We start from the raw sequence: 25,871 nt of genomic DNA, 5'->3' as shown, positions 1-25,871 counted from the left end.
ATGTAGGGACCCCACCCCATGGTCCTTGTCTTCTGCATTCTGTGGAGCTTAGCTTTGCCGGTGCTCCATGGGCACGAGGGGATTGGGTTGGGAGAGGAATGGGCTAGTGGATCCGTTGGCCAGTTCTCCCCCACGAAGGGGGAGCACACTGGGTGGTGCAGGCTCTGAGATGTCAACAGTAGCTGTGAAGTGTCTCTCCTCTGGCTACGCAGCCTGGAGGGATGGGGAAAGGTTCCTGCCAGGTCCCATGGAGGTCCCCAGGGCAGCCTGCATGCTGCCATCCTGGATTTCTCCCTTAGAGACTTGCTATTTGAGGAGAAAAACATTGAAGAACTGAATCGAATCGAATCATTGCTACCGTGCTCATCACTGCAATAGCTGAGTAATTTATCTGCTGCATTAGGCTGTGCTATAGTCTCCTAAGGGAAGTGGCAGAAGCCCCATTGCTCGAGACATTTGAAATTAGACTGGACAAGGCCCTAGGGAAGAGCCCTGCCTTGGGAGGGGGCTAGCACTGTGGACTCTTGTGACCTGTCCTTAGAACTGAAATCTCTGAGCTGAGCCTTCAGCTGGTGGAATGCAGACAGGCTCAGTGGAGGCAGTGGAACTATGTCCATTTCCATCAGCTGAAGGTCTGGCTCTTTAATCTCAGCTCACGTAGAACCTACAAAGTATAGCTTGACTTGGTGGAGTCTTTTCCTCCGCTTCACTCCTGCATGTTCTGTTTATTGGCTTGTTCTCTTCCTCATTTCATCTTCTCCTGCTCTATTTACTGACACAACTTTCTTCCCAGCTTCCGTCCTTTGCCTTCATTTCCTTTCCTGCATTAGCCATTAGTTAATGCGCCGCATACCCCTGACCCCATCCCATTCTGGGTACTATTCTCCCTCCCCTCCCCCCCGTGCTTCTCATTTGGAAATCTTCCCAGTCATACCAGACGTGTCCACGGGGCTGCTCCCCAGGAGGGCTGCGAACGTCACTGCTGTGGCATGTATTTCTGGGGCTGAACAGGCTCCTTTCCGTCAAGTTATAACGTACTAAGGGAGTGATTTGTCACCTGAAGAATCTGATTGTTGTTTGGAATTGGTGTGTCCTATCTTCAGGGCTCGGCTATTCTCCGTGTCCTGCCTGCTCTTCACCCCTTCCTCATTCAGAAATAGCCCTGGGAATCTGGGTCTGATCCGAAGCTTGTTGAAGCCAGTGGAAAGAACTCCCATTGATGTCAGCGGGCTTTTGGATCAGCCTGTTTCAGGTCCCCTGAGGACCACATCATGGTGAGCATGTGCTGTGTGCAGGGCAGAGGAGGTGCATGGGGACCGTGTGCTCTGCAGAACTCTTCTCGTACAAGCTCCCCGAGCTCAGGCTGATGGGCCGTGCTGGGAAGGAGAGATGTGGGACTGCTGGATCTGCCGCCGTGCCATTCCCTCCCACAGAGCGTTTGCCATGGCAATGCTGCAGAGCTGGTGTGTAGGGGGGCGTGAAGATTTTTTCTCCAGCCACCAGGAAGGAGCCCGTTGCCTGGCCTGCAGGCTAGATGGAGGGTGAAAAGTGACAAGGAAATGAGATTTTAACAGTTCTCTTTGTTCTCAATCCCATGGGGTTCGTTAATAACACGAAGGCAGCAGCAGCCCCTTCCACCATTGCTGGGTGCGGGCTGGTATGTCAGCAGACTCTACATGGTGGCACTCGCTTTGTTAGCCAGCCTGGGAACCAGAGAGAACCGCAGGGTATGTCTGTGCCCAACAGCCTCAATAAAGACACTCCTCTGTGTTCTGCAGCAGACGCAGAAAGATGTTTGGAATTAAAATGTGGTTTGGAGCTGTGGGTTTTTTTTTTTATAACAGACGTGTTCCTCTAAAGAAGCCACTGAACTCTTCGAAAGCTCCTCTGCGCCAGTAATAGTAAAATAGTAAGTGGACACTCGAGCACTACAAACCGCCTCTGATGTTCACACCAGCCTCTCAAAATCTTACTTCCATTCACCTGCTAAATTTTAATCTGAAGACAGACTTTCCCGACCCCTCCGTCTCTCCCTTCGATAAGAACTTCTCCCCCGCCTTAGCAGTACAATTCAGAAGACCCCCCCCCCTGAAGCTCTTTTTGATCAAATCCTACACCTTTCATTTCCAAAGCCCGTTCCTCCTCTTCTTCTCAAGTGCTTGAAATAAAACGATTCCCATGAAAAGGATGGGCAATTAATAACACTGCTCTACAGCCAAAATGCTTCTGAAATAAATGTAGTCAAACTTTACTAATTCTGGGTCACTGAGAACGAAAATGATGCTTAAAATTGTTGATTGGCTCTAGTTTTCAAGATATGCTATTGGGTCAGTATATACGACCCTTGACTTGGGAATGGCGGAGGATAAGTGAGTTATAAAGGGAAGGGATCTCAATTTAAACCAGAAATGACTAAAATACATCTTTGACTGGATCTATGAATAAATCTATGACTGGGTTTGGACAGTACTTGCTTTTTAGGCAAAACAATGAATGATGCAATCTGAAGCTGGTATTGCGTCATACATGGTATGAATTGCATCATGTTATTCCTAGAAGTCATGGATGATGCAATCATAACGAAGCTTACATCACTCTGCTGAACAAATTGCCCTATATCAGCTCTAGAAATCATACAGTGTCGTGCTCTCTTATTTGTCAGTGTTTGATTTTGCAAAGGGACACATTTCTGTTTAGCCAAAGTGAGCAGAGATGCCTCATACTTGTGTGAACAGTGCAGATAACTTCTGCTATGTTTGTGGTGAAGTGACTTTTGCATCACAAAAGCGCAGTATAACCATTGTGGTTAAGAAAGCCTATCACCTTTATTTTGGCTGCAAAATTGGAGATCAGGACAAGAGGTGGGCCTCACACATATGCTGCAACACTTGTGCAACAAATCTTCGCCAGTGGTTGAACAGGAAAAGGAAATCTATGCCTTTTGCAGTGCCAATGATTTGGAGAGAGCCAACAGATCATACCAGCAATTGTTACTTCTGCATGGTGCCTCCAGTTGGAAAAGGTGTGTCAAAGGAGAAAAAGTGGACTGTGCATTATCCAAACATTCCATCAGCTATACGCCCAGTACCCCACGGAGAAGGACTGCCGGTTCCTGATGCACCACCATCATTCTCACTTGAGTCAGACGAGGAAGAGGAAGAGGATGAAACTTCTGGTCCTGAACCATCAATGTCACAGGACCCACATTTTCTCCCATCCTCCTCCTCTGAACCACACCTCATAACACAAGGTGAACTGAATGACCTTGTCAGGGATTTGGAACTACCCAAGAGTAAGGTAGAGCTATTGGGCTCCAGACTACAGCAGTGGAATCTCCTGGCGGGTGATGTTAGGGTTTCCATGTTCTGTGACTGTCAAAAGGATCTTGTCCCATTCTTCTTCATGGAAGGTGATCTTGTAGTCTGCAACAACATCGATGGTGTGATGGCAGCCCTCAACATCGTTCACGATCCAGATGAGTGGAGACTGTTCATTGATTCATCAAAGACGAGTCTTAAAGCTGTTTTACTGTATAATGGCAATGTTTTGCCATCAATTCCAGTTGGTCATGCAGTCCATATGAAGGAAACCTATGACAACATGAAACAACTTTTGAGGTGCATAAACTATGACCAACATCAGTGGCAGCTTTGTGGTGATTTGAAGGTTCTTGCTCTCTTGCTTGGTCTGCAGACTGGATACACAAAGTACTGCTGTTTTCTCTGCAAATGGGATAGTCGTGCAATAGATTCCCACTACATCAAGAAAGATTGGCCACTCCTACAGTCATTGGAGCCTGGGAGGAAAAGTGTTCAGCATCCACCACTTGTTGAATCAAGGAAGATTTTGTTACCACCCTTACACATCAAGCTGGGTCTGATGAAGAACTTTGTCAAGGCCATTGACAAAACACAAGCAGCTTTCAAGTACTTCCATGGAAAATTTCCAAGGTTAAGTGAAGCTAAGATAAACGAAGGTGTCTTTGTTGGTCCTCAGATTCGTGAACTTCTTCGAGATGATGCATTTGACCATGCACTATGTGGCAAGGAAAAGACGGCATGGAAAGCCTTCCAGTTAGTGGCAATAAATTTTCTTGGAAACAACAAGGCAGACAACTACAGGTTGTTGGTGGAAAACCTCCTGAAGGCATACAAAAGCCTTGGTTGCAACATGTCACTAAAGATACATTTTTTGCACTCTCATCTAGATTTTTTTCCACCAAACTGCGGAGCAGTGAGCGACGAGCACGGCGAGCGATTTCACCAGGACATTGCAACAATGGAGAAACGCGATCAGGGCAAATGGAGCCCATCAATGCTTGCAGACTATTGCTGGACAGTGACAAGAGATGCTCCATTTAATGAATACAAGAGACAAGCCAAGAAGCGCCGAGTAGACACTGAATAGGACTAAACTATGTACATAATAGTTTTTTGCCTTTTGTTTCATAATAAATTTTATTTATATAACCCTTTTGCTGATTTTTAAAGTGTTACATAAACAGGACAGGTGAAATATCATGTAAAGCAACCATAAACACATGAAAAGACCTAGGTTTACAATTTATGATTAAAACTCTATCTACACAATATACATAGACCTAAAATGTAAAAACTTAAATATCTTAGAAACAGTAGCCAATCCGTTGTTTTAATTGTCATATTTGAATTCAGCACATCGAAATACATAATAAATAGCACATTTTATCTCTGAAGCAGACGACTTCTCAAAAATTGTAGACCAGTGTAACCAATGGAAGTGGGAGAGGGAGAAAAATCTCCCTTTTTAAAAGAAAAGAATACATTTTGATTCAGGTTTTAGTAGAGAAGAGGATCAAAAGAGCTGGGACAAGAGCGTTCGAATCTGGTTAATCATTTAAACACTACTGAAGCATCACTGCAGACGGGCAGGTACCCATCACTATGCTAGTTGGCACTTTCAGTAATTAAGTGGGGCTTCTTTTATTTATTCCCCACCTCTCCGAACTGCAGAACTTGAAGTGCACAGTGTGTGTGTCTGTGTGTATGTGAAGGTGAGAATTGGCTGGGTGGGAAGAGAAAGAGATGCTGGCGCTTGTCAGACAATTGGAGTCCTGGTGGCACTTGAGGAAGGTGGAATCCATTGGGCAGCACTTGGAGCGTGAGCGGACACAGAAGCAGAGGGAAGGGAAGGGAAGGTCGGATGCATGTGAGCGGGGTGGAGGGGGAAGAGGTGGAGGAGGTGCTAGACAAGACGGAGGGGAAAACATATCTTAGCTGCCAAGTGTGGCTTAAAAGCGAGAGAGCTGGGAGAACCCTTTGAGGCTGTGTGACTCTTATGTGTGTTTGCACAGAGCCATCACCTCAGCCCTCCCTGTGAATCTCTGCGGCCGTTCTCTCATATCCGTTTCTTTTTAAAAACGATTTGTACGTTTGAGTCACGGAGTTCAATTCCCAGCTCTGCTACAGCCCAATGTGTGACCTTGGTCAAGTCACTTACCCTCTTTCTGCCTCTGATCACCATTTTACAGATGGGGAAAATACTCCATTTCTCCCAACTGTTGTCTGTCCTTTCTGCTTAGACTGTGAGCCCTTTGGGGCAGGGACTGTCTCTTCATTGTGTGTGGACAGCACCCAGCACAATGGAGCTCTGATTCCTGACTGGGGCTTCCAAGTGCTCCCATGATGTGAATCATATGGAGCGGTCAGGGCCAGCTTTAAGCCGATTCACCCGATTCCCTGGAATCGGGCCCCGTGCCCGCGCTTAAGAGGGCCCCGCTTCAGGGGTCTTCGGCACATTTCGGTGGCAGGGGGTCCTTCAGTGCTGTGGAAGACCCGGAGCGGACCCCCCGCCACGAAGTGCCACTGAAGCCATGGACTGCCGCCGGGTATTGGAATTGGGCCCCGCGGGTCATAAAGCTGGCCCTGGGAGCGGTAACCCGTCTATTGGTGAAAGGAAAGCCCTAGGGGGCTCTGAAATTGTGTGTAAGTTGTTGTCATATTTCAGTCTTTGGGAATAGCTACTCTGAATAAGCGTGGGGGGGGCATGTGATGAGGTGTGTGCGGGGGTCTATTGGATAGAGTGAGAAGGCTCTGAACTGGGAGTTGGTGACCTGAAGTCAGTTCCTGGCTATAGCACTGATCTGCTAGGACTGGGCAAGTCACTTCCTCCCTCCGCCAATTCTCTCGGTCTGTCTCGTCTGCCTACTTTGGGGCAGGGGCTCTCGATGGTTTCATGGCACCCAGCACAGAGAGGCTTTGGTCTTGGCTGAGGCCTCCAGCGCTACGGTGATCCATACGTTTCCATAAGGAGAACACACTTGTCCCGTGTCTGCTCAGTAGCCCAGCGTTCTCTCTCTCTGCTGCGGGCTGCTCGTGCAGACAGGAGGGTGTCAGCTCCTGGAAGGTGCCACGCCCGTTTCCCCAATGTCCTGAGCTGGGGCAGGAGAGTTCCTGCCAGAGAGGCTCGCGTTGGATTCTCTGGTGGGACTCGGGAGGAGGATGTGATCCCGTCACTGTCGTTCAGCACTTTGGTCATTCAGTGCGTGCGTCACACCAGGCTCTCCAGGGATTAAAGTAAAACAGCCCCCCGCTTTGCATGTGGGTGACTCACGGAGCCTTTTCGGCTTCAGTGCTGAACTTGTCACAGAGTGTCCCAAAGGCTGCACTCCTCTTGGACTCGGGGCCCTTGTTCTGCAGGCGGGGGGTGCAGGCCCAAAGCTGCCTCGGGAACCAATCGGACATGTTTTCATGTGCATTTAGCACTGCCGAAAGGTGCTGGATTGTTAGCCCTGGAGACGGAGGCAGCAGTGTTAGGGCCCAGAGAGCAGCTGGACAAGCTTTTCCCAGGCTGCCTCCACTGAAGCACCGTGACTTAGAGGGACTGATGTCTGGGAGCGGGATGGGAAGGAGAGAGCCAAGGCAGTTCATTCTCTAGGGCCCATTCTCCTAGGATTCTGGCCAAAGTTGGACCCCCCCCACCTTCTGCCAAAAAATCTGTTCTGTGCTAGTTGCCCTTCATTTCCCACCCCAGAGACAGCTGCATTTTAGTGTTTCCCCTGGGGTCCTTTGGGATGGAATGTGCCCTTTAAAGGTAGAGTAGCAGGAGGCTAATATAAGGCTCATGACGGCACTGCCTGGGCAGGCTGTAGGTAGGAAGCTATGTCCTGGGAGGTTGGTTCTCCAGTATCTCATGCACGGCCTCCTGCCCGAAAGGTCTGAGGGGTTAAGAGGGAACCTGTCTGTCTTCTGACTGAAAAGGTCTTTGCACCCCACTCGGAAGGTGTGAAGATGTGGGGCCCACTCAGTTCTCTGGCAGAAGCTTGTTCCCTGATCTCTGGGATTGTCAGTCATGATGTCCTGGTAGACAGCAGCTGGAGCACAGGGTGAGAGGCAGGTGATGCATCTGGCTCAGTTCGGCTGTTGTAAATAAGGACCAAGATCCTACCCATGGAGGCCTGATTTCCAGCGGTTCAGAGCACTGACAGCTCTTGCTGACATCAGCGGGAGTTGGGGCTGGTCAGCACCCCTGAAAATCAGGCCTGCGATTGGGAGCGTGTGTTTAAGGCCGGCTGTGTCTAATTGCGTGGCGCTGTTTGTTTGTTACCTCAGGAGGCAGCCTTTCCAAGCAAGACTGGACCATCCAGTGGCCAACGCCAGAAACAGGGAAGGAGAACACCCCTGTGTGCCAGCCCGAATCCATGCAGTGGATCAGAACCCACCTTTCCCAGAGCCCCAAAGTGCAGTCCAAGTGCATGCAGCACTACTGTCACCCGGCTTCGGCCCAAGGACCCACGTACGCCCACGTGGAAAGACTGACCGTGGAGGGCTATCCCGGGCTATGCCCCCCGCTGGAAGCCGGCCACCGCTCCTTGCCGCCGTCCCCCCGGCAACGGCACCCCGTTCACACCCCCCCACGGACGCCTAACATAGTCACCACCATGACTCCTCCCGGCACGCCGCCAGTGAGGCGGAGGAACAAGCTGAAACCTCCAGGCACGCCGCCCCCGTCGTCCCGGAAACTGATTCACCTCATCCCCGGCTTCACCGCCTTGCACCGGAGCAAGTCGCACGAGTTCCAGCTGGGCCATCGAGTGGACGAGGCGCACACGCCCAAGTAAGTGAGCTTGGGGGCAGTGCCTGGGCAAGCTGAGCAGGATGGGGAGCTGGGGGTGGGAGCCCTGGGATGGGGCTAGGAAATGGCTGAGGAGTGTGCACCCCGGGGAGTGGTTCGGAGTGAGTGCGGTTTAATTGCTAGAATGCTGGCATCCCAGGATTCTGGGTTCTGATCCTGGTTCAGGCACTGAGTAGGCCTGGGTGGGTCAGTCCACCTCCCCGTGCCTTAGTTTCCCCCTCTGTAAAATGGCGGAGAGGCCTACCCCACAGAAATGTTGAGGAACTGAATGTTTGAGATCCATGGATGGAAGGTGTGAAGGAAGCTGAAGGTGTGCTTGCTATTGCTCTCTGTCGGAGCCGTTGGTGGGAGCCGTGAACACTCCATCCACCTCCCAGCCCAGCCCACCTGTCTGGCACTGAATGTAAGACCTCCCTTGCTACAGATATCCCGAGCCCCTGGTGAACCTGCTGGTCCTTAGGCACAAAGGCAATGTTGGCCTGGGCTGTGTGTTGCAGCTGGAGTGGTGATGAGTTCATTGGGATGCTGAATTCTGACCAGTGGAAATGCTATCAGAGGGACAGGTTTGGGTTCTTTCCAAGCTGGAAAAGGTTACTGCTGAGGCAGTATGCCTAGTCTTTGGGGGCGCCGGGGGGAGAGACCCGCCAGACCTAATGGTCTTTCAGGCCAATGCAAGGACTGATATGTATGGGCTTTCTTTCTTATGGTATTTGATCTCAGCTCTGGGGGAGGGGGGAGCTGAGCATGGGTTAGAGGGACTGTTATGTTCTTTAGCTTATGCTTGGTACTGGATCAATCCCCGGTCAGCTCCAGGTGCTGGGAGGGCTGCAAAGGTGGCAGTAAATCACCTGACCTCTGTCCCTCCTCTTCTGAGCTGGGTCTGGTGTCTTTGATGTCTGTAAAGCTCAGTGCATCCCTGTGGGTGCATTTCTGTGACTTTGGGCAAGTCCTTTAACATCCATTATTGCAGATTACTTGATTTCAACTCTCTCATATTCCTGGACCTTGCCCTATTTCAAGTGCTAGATATTAATGTGTGTGTGAGAGAGAAATAACGTTATTCCAGGCCAAGTATAAATTGGATTTATTTGTTTTTTAAAAAAAAACTTCTGCAAAGAACCTTCCAAACTTCTCTTCCCTCAGTGATGTTGTTTGCAGAGCCCTCTTCAGCCTGATAATCTCTGATGCTGGAAAGATTTCTGAGGCAGGAAACAATTAAGTGAAAACGACAATTGGCGAGAGATGCTGAAAAGTGGCCTCTTGCAGACACCAGTTTCCTGGTTCCTCTTCAGCCGATAATTAAAAGCATCCTTAGACCAGGAGCGCGTTGCCGTGACATCCTCCTGGCAGCTTTCAATGGACTGTCTGCAAGCGTAGCTAGTGAATACCCGTGGCATTCTTGGTTATTGAGAGGAACACAGGCGTTCACAGGTGGCTCGTTCCTCTGAGCAGCCAAAGAATCTTTCCAGGCGTTCGCTGGCTGAGAGTTTTAAGATGAAACCCAGGCAGGAATGTGGGAAGAATTGGGCTTTGCTCTAGTGAGGGGCATTTCGTGCTCATTATTCTTCAGCTTGCAACAGAGTTCACTGGAGTGACTCGCTGCTCTCATTCCTTGGCCATTGGCGGTTGCTGGCTCTTTGAAAACAGGCAGCAAAATACCTTCGCTGCAGTGTAGCTGCTTCAGCGTTGGTGAGGCGCGCCCTTTGCTGAGAGAGCTGCTGTTGTTTACTTCTGAGGAAACCGTGTTGTTCCCCATTGTAACCCCCCCTAGCTATTCGTGTGTCTGCACGTATTATTGGTATTATTTATAGCCTTCCAGTTGTTCTTCCTTCAGGAGCTCAGGTTTCAGAGGTAGCCGTGTTAGTCTGTATCAGCAAAACCAACGAGAAGTCCTTGTGGCCCCTTAGAGACTAACACATTTATTTGGGCATAAGCTTTCGTGGCCTAAAACCCATTTCATCAGATGCATGGAGTGAAAAATACAATAAGCAGTATATACACCTCTACCATGATATAACGCTGTCCTCGGGAGCCAAAAATCTTACCGCGTTATAGGTGAAACCGCATTATCTCGAACTTGCTTTGATCCGCCGGAGCACGCAGCCCTGCCCCCCTGGAGCGCTGCTTTACCGCGTTATATCCGAATTTGTGTTATATCGGGTCGCGTTATATCGGGGTAGAGGTGTATATACAGCACATGAAAAGATGGGAGTTGCCTTACCAAGTGGGGGGGTCAGTGCTAATGAGGCCAATTCAATTAAGGTGGAAGTGGCCTATTCTCAACAGTTGACAAGAAGGGGTGAATATCAAGAGAGGGAAAATTACTTTTGTAGTGCTAACGAGGCCAATGCAATCAAGGTGGACGTCGGCCATTTCCAGCAGTTGACAAGAAGGTGTGAGTATCAGCAGAGGGAAAATTACTTTTTGTAGTGACCCATCCACTCCCAGTCTTTATTCAGGTCTAATTTGAGGGTGTCCAGTTTGCAAATTAATTCCAGTTCTGCAGTTTCTCATTGGAGTCTGTTTTTGAAGTTTTTTTGTTGAAGAATTGCCACTTGCTAAAGCAACTCCCATCTTTTCATGTGCTGTGTATATATATATACTGCTTACTGTATTTTTCACTCCATGCATCCAATGAGCTTATGCCCAAATAAATGTGTTAGTCTCTAAGGTGCCACAAGGACTCCTCGTTGTTCAAAAGCTCAGTTTTGTTTAATTTTCCGGCCTCCTTAGCTCTGTGGATCAGCAGCCAGCAGGGGGCGCTCTCATGCTGAAGAATTCTTGTGCTGGATTCCACTCGCCCCTGGCTGCTGGGACTGGATTCAAAGTCTGTTTAGACGCAGGAAGGGTTTCAGTCCCCCAGCCTACCTCTGCCCTGCTCTGCTGTTGAGTTGCTGACGTGGCCTTTGTTACAGTGTCCGGCTTCCTGCGGCTCTGTGTCCTGGATTTTGTTTGAAATGGATCATTCCTTCTTTTGCCAGTGTGGGACCCTTGGGATAGAAACCTGCAGTCTGAGAGGGGACGGGGAAGAGCCAGAGACCCCGAAGCTGCCAGGGACTTCACTAGTGCCAGTGATTTTATGTGGAAGGCGCTGGGATGCCATGGTGATGCGTGGCAGTAAATGACCCTGCAATGGTGTCTGGCTCCCTGTGTGTACTGCATCCTGATCTCATAGGAGTGGGAAATACAAGCTCTCAGACGGGGCTAATAAGTGTAATTAAATCCTACAATGTTCTTAGCCCAGGCATGGGTCTTGAAAGGCCGGGACGTTCCTACCACTCTCCATGGGGATGCAGATGGTTTTCTTTTATCCCGACTCACTCTGATCTCAGGTCAGGTGAGGAGAATGAGGGGTTAAAGCCTCTCTGACAAAGAAGGAACTCTGGGCAGGGAGGGGAGGTCCGGCAGGGAAAACCTAGGAGGAGCCAAGCTCAGGAGAAGGCTTTGGCTGGGCTTGTGATTTGTTAACGATAAAGGTAAATCCCAGAAAGGGGCCATCACGTGTGTGGCCAGGACTGGACCCCCCCCAAACTTGGGTGCCCTTTGGATCTCATTCCAAAATGTGTCAGTCTCATCCTGCCTCTGCTTTCCACCTGTAACGGCTGTGCCGGCGCTTGAGTGGTACCGCATAAATATATAATTCAAGGCAAAGCAGTGTTCTTTCTTTTCCTGAATTAGAGCTTGTGTATCCCTAATGAATGGAAGCAGAGTGCATTACCCACTTCTGATAGTTCTTTGTAGATACCGAATTCGGGCACACATACTCAGATACAGTAATAGGATTGACAGCTCGTTAAGTCCAAAAGTGGCACTGTCGCTCATCAATCAGTGCCAAAGAGAAGTGTTTCATGCCCTGCATGTGCAGTGTAGAGTGAGCATCTCTCTAATGAAATATTGCAGTACCAGCATGCTTGCCAAGGCATACATGGAGATTGTGCTCTTTTCCTGGGGCTCCGTTCCTTTCCTTTTCTTCTTGGATGTCACTTGGCTGTTGTTTGATCTTCTGCTCTGTTCCTCTTTTCTTCAGTCAAAAGTCACACTGCTCTCTGAACATTTCCTATTTACTCTGGCAATACCTAAGCTCAGTGGAGCTCAAAGATTAGAGGGAATTTCCCCCCCTCTCTTTACTTTGTTTACTTTGTGCAGTTTGCAGCAGTGGCAAGTCTGGAGTCCGTGTCGCTTGTTTCCCCTCTGCAGTCAGTCACTTTTCTCTGCTTTGCATGGGTTTTACACACCACCATAGGGGAGAGAATTTTTTTTTTTTTTAAATAGGAAAACCACAAAAATTGGCGGGGGTCTCTCGGACAGACTTGTGTCCCTGAAACTACTTTTTAACACTTTTTATTGCAGATGACTTGATTTCAACTTGACTGTGTGCCTTTTTAAATGAATCCTTCCTCAAGCCAGATTTTGAAGTGCCCAGCACTCATAATTGGGGCCAGATTTTTCAAAGAACTCAGCTCCCATTTAAGCCCCTCACCTGCGCCCCCACTTATTTTTTAATGATCCCCAATATTAAATAAAAGATTTTCAGAGGATAAAGTTTAGAGAACTGGGAGGTAAGGGGTGTTTTGATTTCATCCTCCTCCTGCAATATTTTCAGTCCAAACATAACAGCCTCGGGCCAGTGTGAGAGACACACACATTGAAACTGTCTCCTGTGCATTAGCTGCCCCAGTCTGAGCAGAGAGCAAAGAGTAAACAACATCCGTAAAGAGGGAAAAGGTCTTTAGATTTTACAAATAATCTCGTGTGCCAGTGTCATGGATCAGTAGCTTTGCCTTGTAAAATATGGGCTGGGATTTTCAAAGAGTGTCCAGAGCCTGTGGGGAGCTTTGAAAATCTCAGCCATGATTTCGAAGCTGACAGCATCCCTGTAAGCAGTACCCATTTGATTATAGCGATGTTCCTTTACAGTCAGAGACATCGTTTACCCTGACGGCTTCCAAAGCCCTTTAGACTCCGAGGCCCTGATCCTGCAGTAGGTTCGCCCTCATGCCCATAGCAAGTTGTATGGAAATCAGTGGGGCTCAGGGGTCTGCCCACGCAGCATCTGGGCCCTATGTGCATGAAGCACCGTTGGAATACCAGCCACCACTGGCTTGCGGGATACAGCAGCCTAAAAAATGAAAAAGGGCGTGTGAAATTTTGCCTTCAGGTCTGCTCCTACGACAACTGCCAGGTGGTATCTTTAAGGTCCATGTCGAGCAGACAGGTCTTGCATTTTTCATGTCTCATTCCAAAGGCTTCCACTGTGAATTCCGGAGCGTGGGACTTGCCTACCTCAGAGGAAGGGCTGAGTCTGTTGGCCCCGAAGAGATTTGAGCCTGTAGTTACAGGTGTTCTAGGTTACCGTGCCTGGCACTTACACCATGAAAACATCCCCCTTTGTGGTGGTTGTATTATTATTAATTTGTATTATGGTAGCACCTTAGGGCTTCAGTTATGGATCAGGGCCCCACTGTGCTAGGTGCTGTACAAATACATGACTAAAAGATGACCCCTCTCCAAAGATAAGCTTCCAATCAAAGAACTATTATAAGTAGAACCACTCTTACAATGATATTAGAACTATAATTGCTCTTTGTTTTCTCTGTACTAAGAAACCTGCTCTTTCTGCTTCTCTCCAGCCTTTTCTAAAGCACTAGTTTTGAGTCTTTGACTGTTCTCCTTTCTCTGTGGCTTTTGTTGCATATTTTTCTGTATTAACTTGAGTTATTGGGGTAATGTTTTTTTGTGGGCATTAGTAGCTGTTGAGTCTCGTCTTTAGGTTTCGTGACTTTTTCTGAGTTTTTATTTGTCTTCCCTGTCTACAGTTCCACCCCAGGAGCAGTCAAGAGAGGAAAGAATCTTTGCTACCTGCCCCTCCGCCCAATCTAATCACATTTCATATTCGGATTTTCCCATTAAAGAGATGTTCCTCCAGGAAAATCCAGAGCTCAGGGACCTTTGACTCTTTATGCCGCTAATGCAGCAGTGCCAACGTGTGCAGTGCACTAGTGCGTAGTCATGCTGGACGGCAATGCTCGCTCGGAGCAATTAACGGTACTTGCAGCTTGTGGGTAGGAGAGGAGTTTGGCAAAGGCCGCACAGCAAGAAATGCCCTGGGGTCATGGTGAATCGTCCACGATAGGGTGGTTGGCTAAGGCATTTTGATGACACCTTGCTTGTCTTTTCCTTTGCCCCGCAGGCTGGGTATTGTTCGCCAGGGGAGGGAGCTGTTGTGCTGGGAAGTTATATTCCCATCCTGTATCATCTAGTCAGAATCAGACTCCAGGGCTCACTGAAACTCGGGCGGTGTGTCAGCACCAGGCTCGGAGCCTGCGGGGCAGAGCTGCCTTCCTCTGACTATCTCCTGCCGGCGGACCCTGGAGCATGCTATTGGGATTGGTCTCAACGGGAGCCCATTCCCTCTCTCTCAGCACCAGGAGACCACAGCGATAGGGACTGTCTGAAGGGGAGGGGGCACTGTGTAAATGGGGCAGGCTGGTGGGGGTTACCCAGGACACACTCCAGCTGAAGTGAGTCTGACTGCGGGAAGCAGAGACCCCAAAACGCAGCCCCAGCCTTTAGCAAATGAGCTGTAGGCACTTAAAGCAGGCACGTCCCACCTATCCCAATGAGATGCGGCTGTGGTTGCCCTGCTCCTCTGTTAGCTGCTCCCCAAACCCGCCGTTAGCTGCAAGTTTTACCCGTGGCTTCCTCTGCTGCCTGTACCCCAAGTGGCATGAAAGTGTTGCGGCATCTCCTGCATCGTTATAGTGCTCATTAATATGGAAAGGGGAGAGGAGCTGAATGTTTCTTGGAACTGCTGAGTCTAGGGAACGAAACCCTTTCTCCTGTAGTGGGAGCCCAGCCGTGCTCAGTCTCCAGTGAGTCCATCCTAATGGCAGTTTTATTCACTTAGCCGTTTTGAATGGGATTAGCGCTTGGGCATGATGCTGGATTGGTAGATCCACACGGGCTGATGCTTGTTCATTCTTCATGGCCAGAACAGGCCCAGTCCATTCAGTTGGCACTCAGGACCATGCCAAGCCAGGGACCGGGCTCTTAAGGAGAGGGCATTCTTCTTAAGTGTCAGCATCCTCGGTGGTGGAGTGGATGTGAAATGCAATGAGCGAGGGGTGGGGAGGCAGCTGCTTCCAGGGCATGGATAATGACCTCATGCTCTCTCCTTCCAGCATGGGGACAAAGTGATTTCGATGCTATTTTCAGAGCTGACTGGTTACTGGTCTGTAACGTCCAGTCTCTGTTTGTTAGTATTGCTCGCAAACGACTTCTCTCTGCCTTATGTCCGGTATGTACAGACACGTCCCCCTCTGCGTAGGTACATAGCTATAGGGATGGTTCTCTTCTGACTCAGCACCATCTGTTCAATGTCACTATTGTTTCTCTCCTGGTGCATTTGTAATAGCCATTCTCAGACACAGGACTTCTACCCTGCACGTGGGGAGCTTTGTCAGTGGAATAAGCTAAGTGGACTCTGGGTGTGGAGAGTCCACTGCTCTCCCAGGCTGGAGAGCAACATTTGTTCTACCAATGATAAAACTCCTTGCCAAAGGGGCAGAGGTTTCAGCGCTGTGTTTTAGGTTGTTGTGCAGAGGGGTGTTTCCTTACAGGTGGGCTGCAAAGCTAAAGAAGAAAAGTATGTGCTGTCTAGATAGCAGCAAAGCTTGTTTTGCTTTGGGTTTTTTACACTAGCAATACCAGGCCCTAACTTACCCCGTCTTTCCCCCCCCCGGATGACCTTAATAATCTGTAGAGAACCTGCAATGGGACAGGGCGGCTAGAGATGGACACTGACCCGCAGCTCTCCCAATCAGCCGTTACAACTTTGAAGCAGGTTTGTAACCCGTTACTGGCATGGCACTAAACCATGGCTTGTTTCAGCACATGCCTGTTTTAAGAGCTTCCAACCACGTTCGCTCCTCTGGCAACCCCACCCAACAACCAAACCCTCAAATGTTAGCAGCCGAATAGCCACCATCATGCCTAGTGTAAGGAGGGAGTTTGAATAAGCCAAAATGCCATTTCAAGTGGGGAAACTGTGTCACATCTTGAAAGTAAGAGGGAACCCTACAGCAGATCCCAGCCCTGTACACTACGGGGTGGCTGGACTGCAGGTCCGCACTTTACTGTGGCCCAGATGGCCCATCCCCGGGAACTGCGCTGCTAGCTAATGAAGCTCTGTCCTTTTGTTCACAAGCTTCCTATTCTACCCTGCAAAAAAGGGAAACGTTGAAAACCTTTGTTTGCTACGCTGTCGCTATGCTTGCACCTTGTGGATTATCCCTGTCATTGTCAATGGCACCCCCAGCGACTAATGCATTAACTCGGCCTCGTAGACCTGCTAGGAGGCCAGCTGTGGATAGACAGCATCGCTGCTTCCTTCTTCTTAAATCTTTCCTTTTTGTAATTAAACATTCCAGGTGAGCTCGGTGCCTTCTCGTGAGGGACTGATGGCACCCACGTGGGAGAGAGACGTGTGGAATGTAACCATCCATTCCCAGCTGCTAATGGCAGAAGGGGCCTCAGCCCCTGGCATGCTGTTTCCAGTTTGCTTAACCTCTCTGCTTTCCCACTTCCTATTGGTGCTCAGACACATTAGGTCATGCCACTTTAATTTACAATTAGTGTGACATGAGCCCTCCACTGCAGTGACTAGCAAGAGGCAAATCTCCGCAGGCCAAGGAGTTTATTAAGCTAAATTAATAGAGGAAAGAAAGCACCAATATTAACAGCACTCCATCTCTCCCGCATCCTACTGGGGGCTCATCACACTGATGCAGAGAGATGGGGATGGGCTCCCAAAAGCTGCTTGGAGAACAGTGGAGGTTAATTTACTATAATAGCGCTTAATGATTTTTAGGAGGCAACCGCTGAATCTTGCCTTCTAATCCCATTAGTGTTTCAGGATTGTAATTAGTACATTAGAAAGGCAGCTTTTTTTATATCTTCAGACAGAGGCAGACAAAGGTTTAAGCAGTTATCTATGTTCAGCTGCTAAGTCCTCAGGTTGGTTAGAGAAGAAAGGTGGCTTTTAAATTTATTGTGGGCCAGATTCGTCAGTGCTTACTGACACTGAATAATGCCTTACTCTGTGAGTGGTCCGGTTGATTTCTCTAGGGCTTCTGATAGAGTAAGATACTTCTCAAGAGTAGTCTTATTGAAATCAAAAGGATTACTTGTAGAGTAAGGTATTGTTCAGTGTGAGTAAGGGTAGAAGAATCTGGCCCTCTATAAACTAATTCCACTTCTTTTGCAACAAAAGGGTGTCTTTCTATAAAATATATACTGCAGTCAGAAAGTTTACTACAGTTAATCTTTGCCTAGCATTTTTGTAATAGATTAAGCCCTCATCGTGTGTATGTTGTCCCTCTATCCTTTAATAGAAAGTTACCTATGTGAGGCATAGTGGACTAGAACTAAAATAGACCTAGATCCACCAAAATGTGAGACTTCTCCAAAAATGCCTTCAGAATTCCTGCAGCCCACCTTCTCTTGTGGCTCCTCCCTTCCCAGGTGTACTCTTGTCTTCCTTCCACTCATTCATGTTTATTATTTGCACTGTGAGAGCATCCAGAGGCCCCAGCAAAGAACAAGGCCCCATTGTGGTAAGTGCTGTATATACATACAGTAAGAGGCAGTTCCTGCCCTGAAGAGCTTACATTCTAAGTAGACAAGACAGCGGGTGGGAGAAAGGAAGTATAAGGGCTTGTCTAAATGGGAAGGTTATACCGGTGTAAGATGTGGTGTGAATTTAAACTGCTAGAGTTATACTGGTATGTTGTGGAAAATTGACCACACGGTTGATTTTAGATCAGACAGCCTGAGGCTCCTTTATTGATCAATCAAACATGCATGCATGGGGGAGTCAGCCAAGGCAGCCGAACCCCCCCGACAGATAAAATGCGAGAGATTATATAGGATAAAACCACAAAAATTACATATACTTCCTTAAAGTTTTACATCCATATAAGGGATGAAGCAAAACAAGCTTTCCTGTTTTTTCTTAGTTTTGTCCTTTGCGGTTTCTTGCTCTGTCACCTGACATCTATTAATCATAGCCTGTTACAAAGGTTAATTCTACTTTTATAATTTCTACAGTTAGTTCTGCTTTTATGATTTCTGTCTACCCTTCTCCTTTTACCCCCCCCCCCCTTCTCCTTCCTTCAGGCCACACATACAGTTCACTTGACCAAAGTTTAGGCCTTAGACCATTTTCCCTCCACAATTCCCCCCTTTGGCACTTCTCTGGCACCACCTTTGGCCTAAACTTCCACATTCATGAGCCCATTGATTTCCTCCCTTTTCCTTTCCCTTTTCTCATCCCAACTTTTATCAAAAATTTTATTAACAATCATTAATGCCACTTGTTCCCTTGCCTAGCAGAAAAATTATTTGCACAGCAATGTTTTTTGCAACAGCAATAACAAAGGCACAATCCCAAACCAAGCAACATCACCACAACTGTTAGCCCACTCAATGTAACGATATGATGGGGTTTGTGTATAATTTTGGTTATCACACACAGCAAATCCCAACTAATACACAAAGAAGACAGTCTATAGGCGGTCTGAAAGGCACCTTTTTCTACCTGATATACATTTTCAAGGATATGAATTTGCCCTTATAAATCAGAAATCCTTTGGACCTCTGGTAATAATGAAAGCAGATTTATAAACGGTCGGGCACCAGGGTCGTCCAGCTAAAGGGCATTTGATACCTGAGAGTGGATTACAAATTTTTATCCGCAGGCCAGTAGACAATATGGATGCCCGCGGTCGTAATAAGGTTAAAATGGGCATTGTGTACAATATGGGCCTTAACAAATACACAACTGTTATTAGCCTGGAAGATCATGACTCCTGTCAGGAGGGTTCCCAGTCCCTTATCTTCCCAACAAACATTGTTATGGACAGTGACAACTTTCCCTGGCTTGAGTTTACGTATTTATTGGAGCTGTGGGGGTTCTAATGGCCAGAGTGTCCATTGGTTTCCTATCCCAATCCAATTTGGGTGTTATTTCAGGAGCACTGATTATGAATCGGCTATGCTTATCAGGTGGCTTGATTTCCCAAATGTCTCTGTGAATCACCCAATCCCACATGCATCCTCCCCATGGACCCGGCAGGATTTGGTATGTGGGAGCCCACGTCCCTCCAACCAGTCCGTATGCTTGGAAGGAGCACTGTGAATATCCACATCTCCATCTGGAGAACCTCCAAGTATGCCTCCATGGCCATAGATCAGATGGTACTCCTGAAGTGTCTGTAAGGGCAGTGGGCCAGGCCTGGTGCTCAAGATCACTCCGAATGGCCGTTAGCTGGTCATTCAGGAAATCCTGAACTTCTGAGTATGCCAACGCCCACTGCAATGCCTTCCCAGCGCCAGTGATATTTAAGACCATCTTTGTCAGCAGCTCCTGGGTTATAGAACTAAGGGCGGAAATAACATACAATTTGCCCACCCTGGCCTGCACCTGCGTTAGCTTGTGTTTCAATAATAAGACCAGTGGCTTTTTTCTAATTGACCTAATTTTTCCTTATGGTGTTGGCTTTTGTGAATATTCCAAATTGCAGCTGCGCCATTAGCCCCATCCCACAAGTATCCAGTCAAATCTCTTTTCTTTTTGGGAGAAGCCCAGGTCTTTTGCTGTGCTAGCCAAATGGCAGCTCCTTTAGAGCAATTTGGATATATAAAGATAATTTGAAAACTGGATAAGAACAGCGTGAACTTAATGGTCCCTAATGTGGCATTAATTACAGTCCACCGATGTCCTAATACATCTCTTCTTTGCGAAGTATTATACCACATCCGTTGGTTAAACACCTTTATAAAGGGCAGAAAGGCATTAATATCAATAATATAAATAGGGGTATATTACAATATGGTACAGGCTAAATCAGAGGCTACTGATTGGCTAAGATTTAAAAAAATATGATTTCCCCATTCCCACCCTAAGTTCGTTAAGAAGGAGAGGCTAAGGAATATCGAAAGTTTCATTTTCAGGTAGTTTTGGCTCGCTTTCGCAAGCTATTCGTCGAGATTTTGTAGTCTTAGTTCACTTAGCTGTCTGGCAGTGAGGCAGCAAGAGAGAGGTTACTAGCACAATCACCTTGCTTGGTTGGAGGCTTTATTATGTCCTCAGGTGGAGAGGTTGTTTTCTTAGCAAGATCCAAAGGCACAGTGGGTCTGTCAGTGAACAAAGGAGAGGTTACCAGCTTTTTATCTTGTCCTTTTCTCCTGCTGTCCAGAAGAAACAGCAGCACCAGAAGGAGAAACAGCCGATCATCAGTCGGAGAATCTTCTCACAGTGGAGGGGCCTTTTTGCAGTGCGAAGCGAGGGTCCAGTCAGTTCTTGGCACTTCACAGTGTTGATAGGTGACAGGACTTGGTATGGGCCTTTCCAGCGTGGGGTCAGGGTGGTTCCTCACTGATGGACCTCTATGTAGATCCAGTCTCCTGGTTTTAGCGGGTGGCAGGGCTGCTGTATATATAAAAAGACCTAACACATTTCATTAGTGCCTGGTGATAATCAAGCATTGTGTCATCCATTAAATGAATGTTCATCTGAGCCAGGGCCAGTAGGGCACTGCCGGTAGTCGCCCTGATAGAAATTTTATGAGGGCTGAGTCCGGTCTTTCGATTGGGAGTGGCCTTCAAAGGGCATTTGGCCATACTGGATCTGTGAAGCTGCACATAACTCTTTTATAATCTGTCCAGGTCTGCCAAATTATGATACAGAATTCTTAAGCAAAAGTTTTACAACAGTTTTGGCATCTGCCTTTTTACAAGAAAATACATTACTAAAACTAACACATATTTACAATTATAACATTTAAACATTTGAATTAATCAATTTGAATATTTATAAAAGATCCACAGAGAGGGGAAAGTGCTGCCTGCCTAACATTACGTTGCTGGCAGTGGTGCTGGGCCACAGAGGAAAAGTCTTATTCAACTGCAGCAATCAACCGCCCCCCCACTTTGCTCACGCAGTGATGCACCTGAGCAAATAGGCGCAACCGTCTGGGGAGCGCCAAAGGTGATCAAGGTGTAAGGTGTACCCAGCAACACTTCAAGAGCTTTTTAGTTGATATCAGCTTTTATTTGCTATTTGTTACCAAAACAGATTTAAAATCTTCCATTCTCCTGGCTTTGACTACCCTGCTGCAGCCACAACTTTGGTCTTTATTTAAAACAATTTAAATCTTATAAAGCATTAAGTCACCTTAAGGATTAAATGCTAAATACCAAAATTAAACAATACTAATTTCTTTTGTTTGGCAAAAGTATTTTTTGGTTTTATAACCCCCAAACAACATCAATTTATTTTAAACTTATAAAACAAAGATTGTACACACCAGGAGTGTTCTTGAACAAATTCGACTAACTTTTTCATAGTCAAATGATTTCACTTATATAACCTCTTGCCTGGATTATTTACAGACATTCCCAAAGGAATGGCTGCAAAGAAACCAAGAATTTTTCTTTTAACATTTGTACGTAGTTTCACTGCTTAATTCCCTCCAATAACTACAGAGTTAACTTCTCACTTTCTTTCAACTTCCTCAAACTGCAGTTGCCTGCTTGTTGGGGCCCGATCCTTTTTTCTTTGCTGCATTATTTCTTTCCATGGGCACAGGCATTGTTTCACTACCAATTTAGCAAGGAGGGTGGGCCTTTTGACTAACCCCCCTTTTATCTATTTACATACACACATTACATCTAGATGCATCTTATTTAATAATAACCTTTTCGCTATGTCCAAACTTAATACAATCTTTTCTTGAGGCGGTAACAACCCCTCAGCATCGATACATAATAGGAAAAGATAATAGCAGGGTTAGGGGCAACGGGAAAAATAGGGAGAAGAGCCGCATTAACAGCACTATAAAATGGGGGAGTTACACTTACTGACCATAGGAATAATGACTCCTTGCTGAATGCAGGAGGTAATTGCAGGTTAAATCCCTTTCTCGGTCTAGTTTGACTAGTAAATTGCACTTTGGGAAGGGGTTTTGCTGGGTTTAGGTGAATTTCAGCTGGTTGGGCAGACCCAGTGTGCCCAACCAGGTTGGCATGATCAGCCCACAATAAGGGCGGGGGGACGACACCTTAGCCAGCAGTTCCTGTTGCAACGAGGAAGGGCTGGGGTCGGTCTCCTCTTTCAGAGTGTCCTTCTGCAAAACTGCCAGGACCTCATTGTGAGCAGGATCAGGCACATCCAGATACACACCATTTGGGGTACAACAGATTATACAATTCCGGGGGAGACCAAGGTGCATGCACAGACACCAAGGTCTCCTGACCTGAAGCGCCAATGCCCGGGAATTGGCGGAAGGGGAACATTTCTTCAGTACGGGGAGACACCTTCTGAGGGGTACATGTAAGGGCGTTTGATACTTAAGGCACTTGATATTTTTTGCCCTTGGGGTCTGTGGGGGCTGAACAGCAGCTCCCTGCCCAGTTTCGTCTGGGGGGAATTGCAGGCTAGGGTTATTCCTAGTGTACCAGTTCCACTTGTTTAAAAATTTACAGGTTGAGGGACCATAATTGGAGTATATATACGCAGCAAGAGTGCTCTTTTCTGGCATGGGGATCCGCTCAGATTTCCCCGCCCCCATTATGGATACCTGACAGACAACCACAACCAAGTGGACAGGCACCCACAAAGGGCTAATTTAACAGGTAGGCTAGCACAGTGGACAAAACATACAACACCAAAACATATAACATTTAACATTCACCATTCACTGTGTGCCTCCTCTTTATACCGGCGAGGCGTGACCCAAACCCCAACATTCAGACATCCATACCAGAAAGGATCTGGAGAGACGCGGTCCCCGCACAAACCTCCCCCAGCAAAGGGCACCGGTCTGTCTTCAAGAGAGCGGAGACAGTCACCCTACTGTCTAGGAGTTCATGGATGGTTTCTCAGGGCTTCCTCGCTCTCCGAGCGGGGAAGGGAGCCTATGGCTCCAGGAGGGAAACAAGGGTAGGGGACCCTGTGACCCTCACTCATTCACTAACATACGACACACCCTCTAAACTGGCTTTTAGCCCCAATTACTGGCGGCTAGTTTTACAGCACTTCACTACCAGCCTATTGCTGCAGGAAGCTTTCGCTGGCCAACCTACCCTAAACTGGCTTTTAGCCCCAGTTACTGGCGGCTAGTTTTACGGCATTCACCACCAACCTACCGCTGGCGGGAACTTTCGCTGGCCAACCTTAGGGCCACTTCAGGGGCACCAGAGTAATTGACCTTACTCATTTCCCCGGGGTCCATAGTGGCCCCTACCTTGGAGGGTTCCAGCCCCGAACCTATGACAGACACAAAATAACCAGAACAAGACAAAACAAAAGGGTGTCAGGCGTGTCTGTCAGCAAAAAGTTCAGATCCAGCGTGCAACTCACCCAACCCTGAGCCTACAGGCAAATCCTCCACCAGAAACCCACGATAGAGATTTCAAAAGGTCTCTTACCTTTCAGATGGGCCCTGGGTTTGGTGGGAGATTGCCCGCGGTCCTCCGGTCTGGGGGAGTCTTCTGTGGATCCCGGACGAGCCCCCAAATTGTTGTGGAATATTGACCACATGGTTGATTTTAGATCAGACAGCCTGAGGCTCTTTTATTGATCAATCAAACATGCATGCATGGGGGAGAGTCAGACAAGGCAGCCGAACCCCCCCTCCCCCCGACAGATAAAATGCGAGAGATTATATAGGATAAAACCACAAAAATGACATATACTTCCTTAAAGTTTTACATCCATATAAGGGATGAAGCAAAACAAGTTTTCCTGTTTTTTCTTAGTTTTGTCCTTTGCGGTTTCTTGCTCTGTCACCTGACATCTATTAATCATAGTCTGTTACAAAGGACTTTTCTCCTTCCTCCAGGCCACACATACAGTTCACTTGACCAAAGTTTAGGCCTTAGACCATTTTTCCTCCACAGGCATAACTCCCCATGTAGACAGTCTTATTCCAGAATAAGAGTGGCCTTTTCCAGTTTAATCTATGTCACTTTTATGCCAGTCACTTTTTTTTTTCCAGAACAGTGTCCACACAGCACAGCTATAGTGGTACAATTGCATCGCTGTAGTTCTGCGGGTCACTTTCCTCATGTAGACAAGCCCTAAGTCTAAGTGACTTGTCTAAGGTCACACTGGGAGTCCGTGGCAGTGCTGGGAGTTGGGGTTTGATCTCATGAGTCTCAGTCCAGTGCCTTCTCACCCCTGATTCTTTCTCCTTAGCAAGGTAGCTGTGTTCAGCTCAGCTGGCAGATAACCATCAGCAGTTAATACCCAATTTGTGAAGGCCTGTTGAAACATAATTGGTTGTGCTTCTGGGATGGAGGTTGGTATAGGTAGAGTTCAGCTGAAAAGAACAGGCTAGGATCCCACCTAATGATGTAATCATGTGGATGGTTCCTGACGTTAGGAGAGGATTTGGGATTTGGTTTATGGGCTTGCAAGAGCAGGTTCTCCTTTTAGGAGAGCAGTAGCAGTGACCAGGCCCTGTCTGAGACGGGCTACCATGTACCACTTTATTCTTGACGATGGCTACTGCATTAGTTTGCCTTGTACGTTTGGTAGATTATTTCTACATGGTAACAACTTATCACTTCCATATGCCTGCATCTGTTAAGGTTAAGCAACGCTAACCGTTCCTGAGTGGTGGCTAAATTTCTGGAGCCTATAGCAGCAAATTGCCTTGGCAGAGCGTCCAGCTGTTGTCCATAATGCTGAGGTATGGAACATTACTCCTAAAAAGGTCCCCCTGGCTTCCAGAAATCCACAGTCCATGAAGATCTCAGGAATGGTCTGGAAATTGAAATGAAATGATTACAATGGTTTGTAATATATGCCTGTTCAGTACCTCATGAGTTTCTTGGGCCATTTAAATTCTTCATGGGTAATTAGTGATTATTCATCAGCAAGAAGCCAAAAAACAAACTGAATGGAAGGTCTTAAATGCATGGTACTCGGGAGAACAAAAGTTGGGTCAGTTAAAAGTAAACTCCAGGCACCATATAACACAAATTACAAGAGCTCATTTAAAATCGCCATCTCTGCCAAACATCCAGGCATTTTAACCACCGCCCTAATGCTGTCCACTGCACACCCCAGATTAACAGACACTGTGCAAGTCAGATTCCCTTAAACCTGCCTGTAGCCATTACCAACCCATAGGGAAGCCTAAGGCCTTGTTGACGGTTAGCGTGTCCAACTCTACTGACCTACTGCCAGCTTAATGCACTGCCTGGCCTGAGGGGATTGGCTTCTTGCTAGTGACGGCTTGTGTCAGAAGAGGGCTTGTATCACGCTAAGGGTACGTCTGCACCTGGAGCTGGAGGGGTAAATTCCAGCTTGAAGTGTAGACATACCCATGCTAGCTTGCTAAAAATAACCATGGTGGCGCGAGCGGTGGGACAGGCCAACTGCCCCGGATACGATCCTGCCCAAAATGCTAGGTTGTACTCAGGCAGCAAGGCCCTCCGGCTGCTGGCGCCACTGCAGTGACACTTTTGTTTTTAGCACTATCAGAGGTGCGAAGGTGTGTCTACACGTCAAGCTGGAATTGACACCTCCAGCTCAAGTGTAGACATACCCTAAGTGGTACGACCGAGTGTGTGTGAGCACCAGTCAGGCGTGGTAAGCTGTGCTGGTATAGTTAAAACAGTAAAAACACCCTAGTGGATGCATTTATAACGGAATACTTGGGGTTACCCTGGTATGGCTTACAAGAAGGGGA

At 47.6% G+C, this 25,871-nt stretch overlaps 1 protein-coding gene across 1 annotated transcript in view; it reads left to right on the top strand.

Moving 5' to 3' along the window:
• Positions 1-25,871, top strand: part of KSR2 (kinase suppressor of ras 2) — a 280,870-nt gene that overhangs the window by 67,881 nt on the left and 187,118 nt on the right. Inside the window, exon 4 of the mRNA XM_054005981.1 lies at positions 7,590-8,094. Coding sequence (XP_053861956.1) covers positions 7,590-8,094 — 505 coding nt within the window. The remainder of the gene's footprint in view (positions 1-7,589; positions 8,095-25,871) is intronic.

The sequence above is a fragment of the Malaclemys terrapin genome, chromosome 16, assembly GCF_027887155.1.
Source record: "Malaclemys terrapin pileata isolate rMalTer1 chromosome 16, rMalTer1.hap1, whole genome shotgun sequence".
Lineage (NCBI taxonomy): Eukaryota > Metazoa > Chordata > Testudines > Emydidae > Malaclemys > Malaclemys terrapin.
Note: the sequence above shows the minus strand (reverse complement) of the source record. Positions and strands in the feature narration are given on the sequence as shown.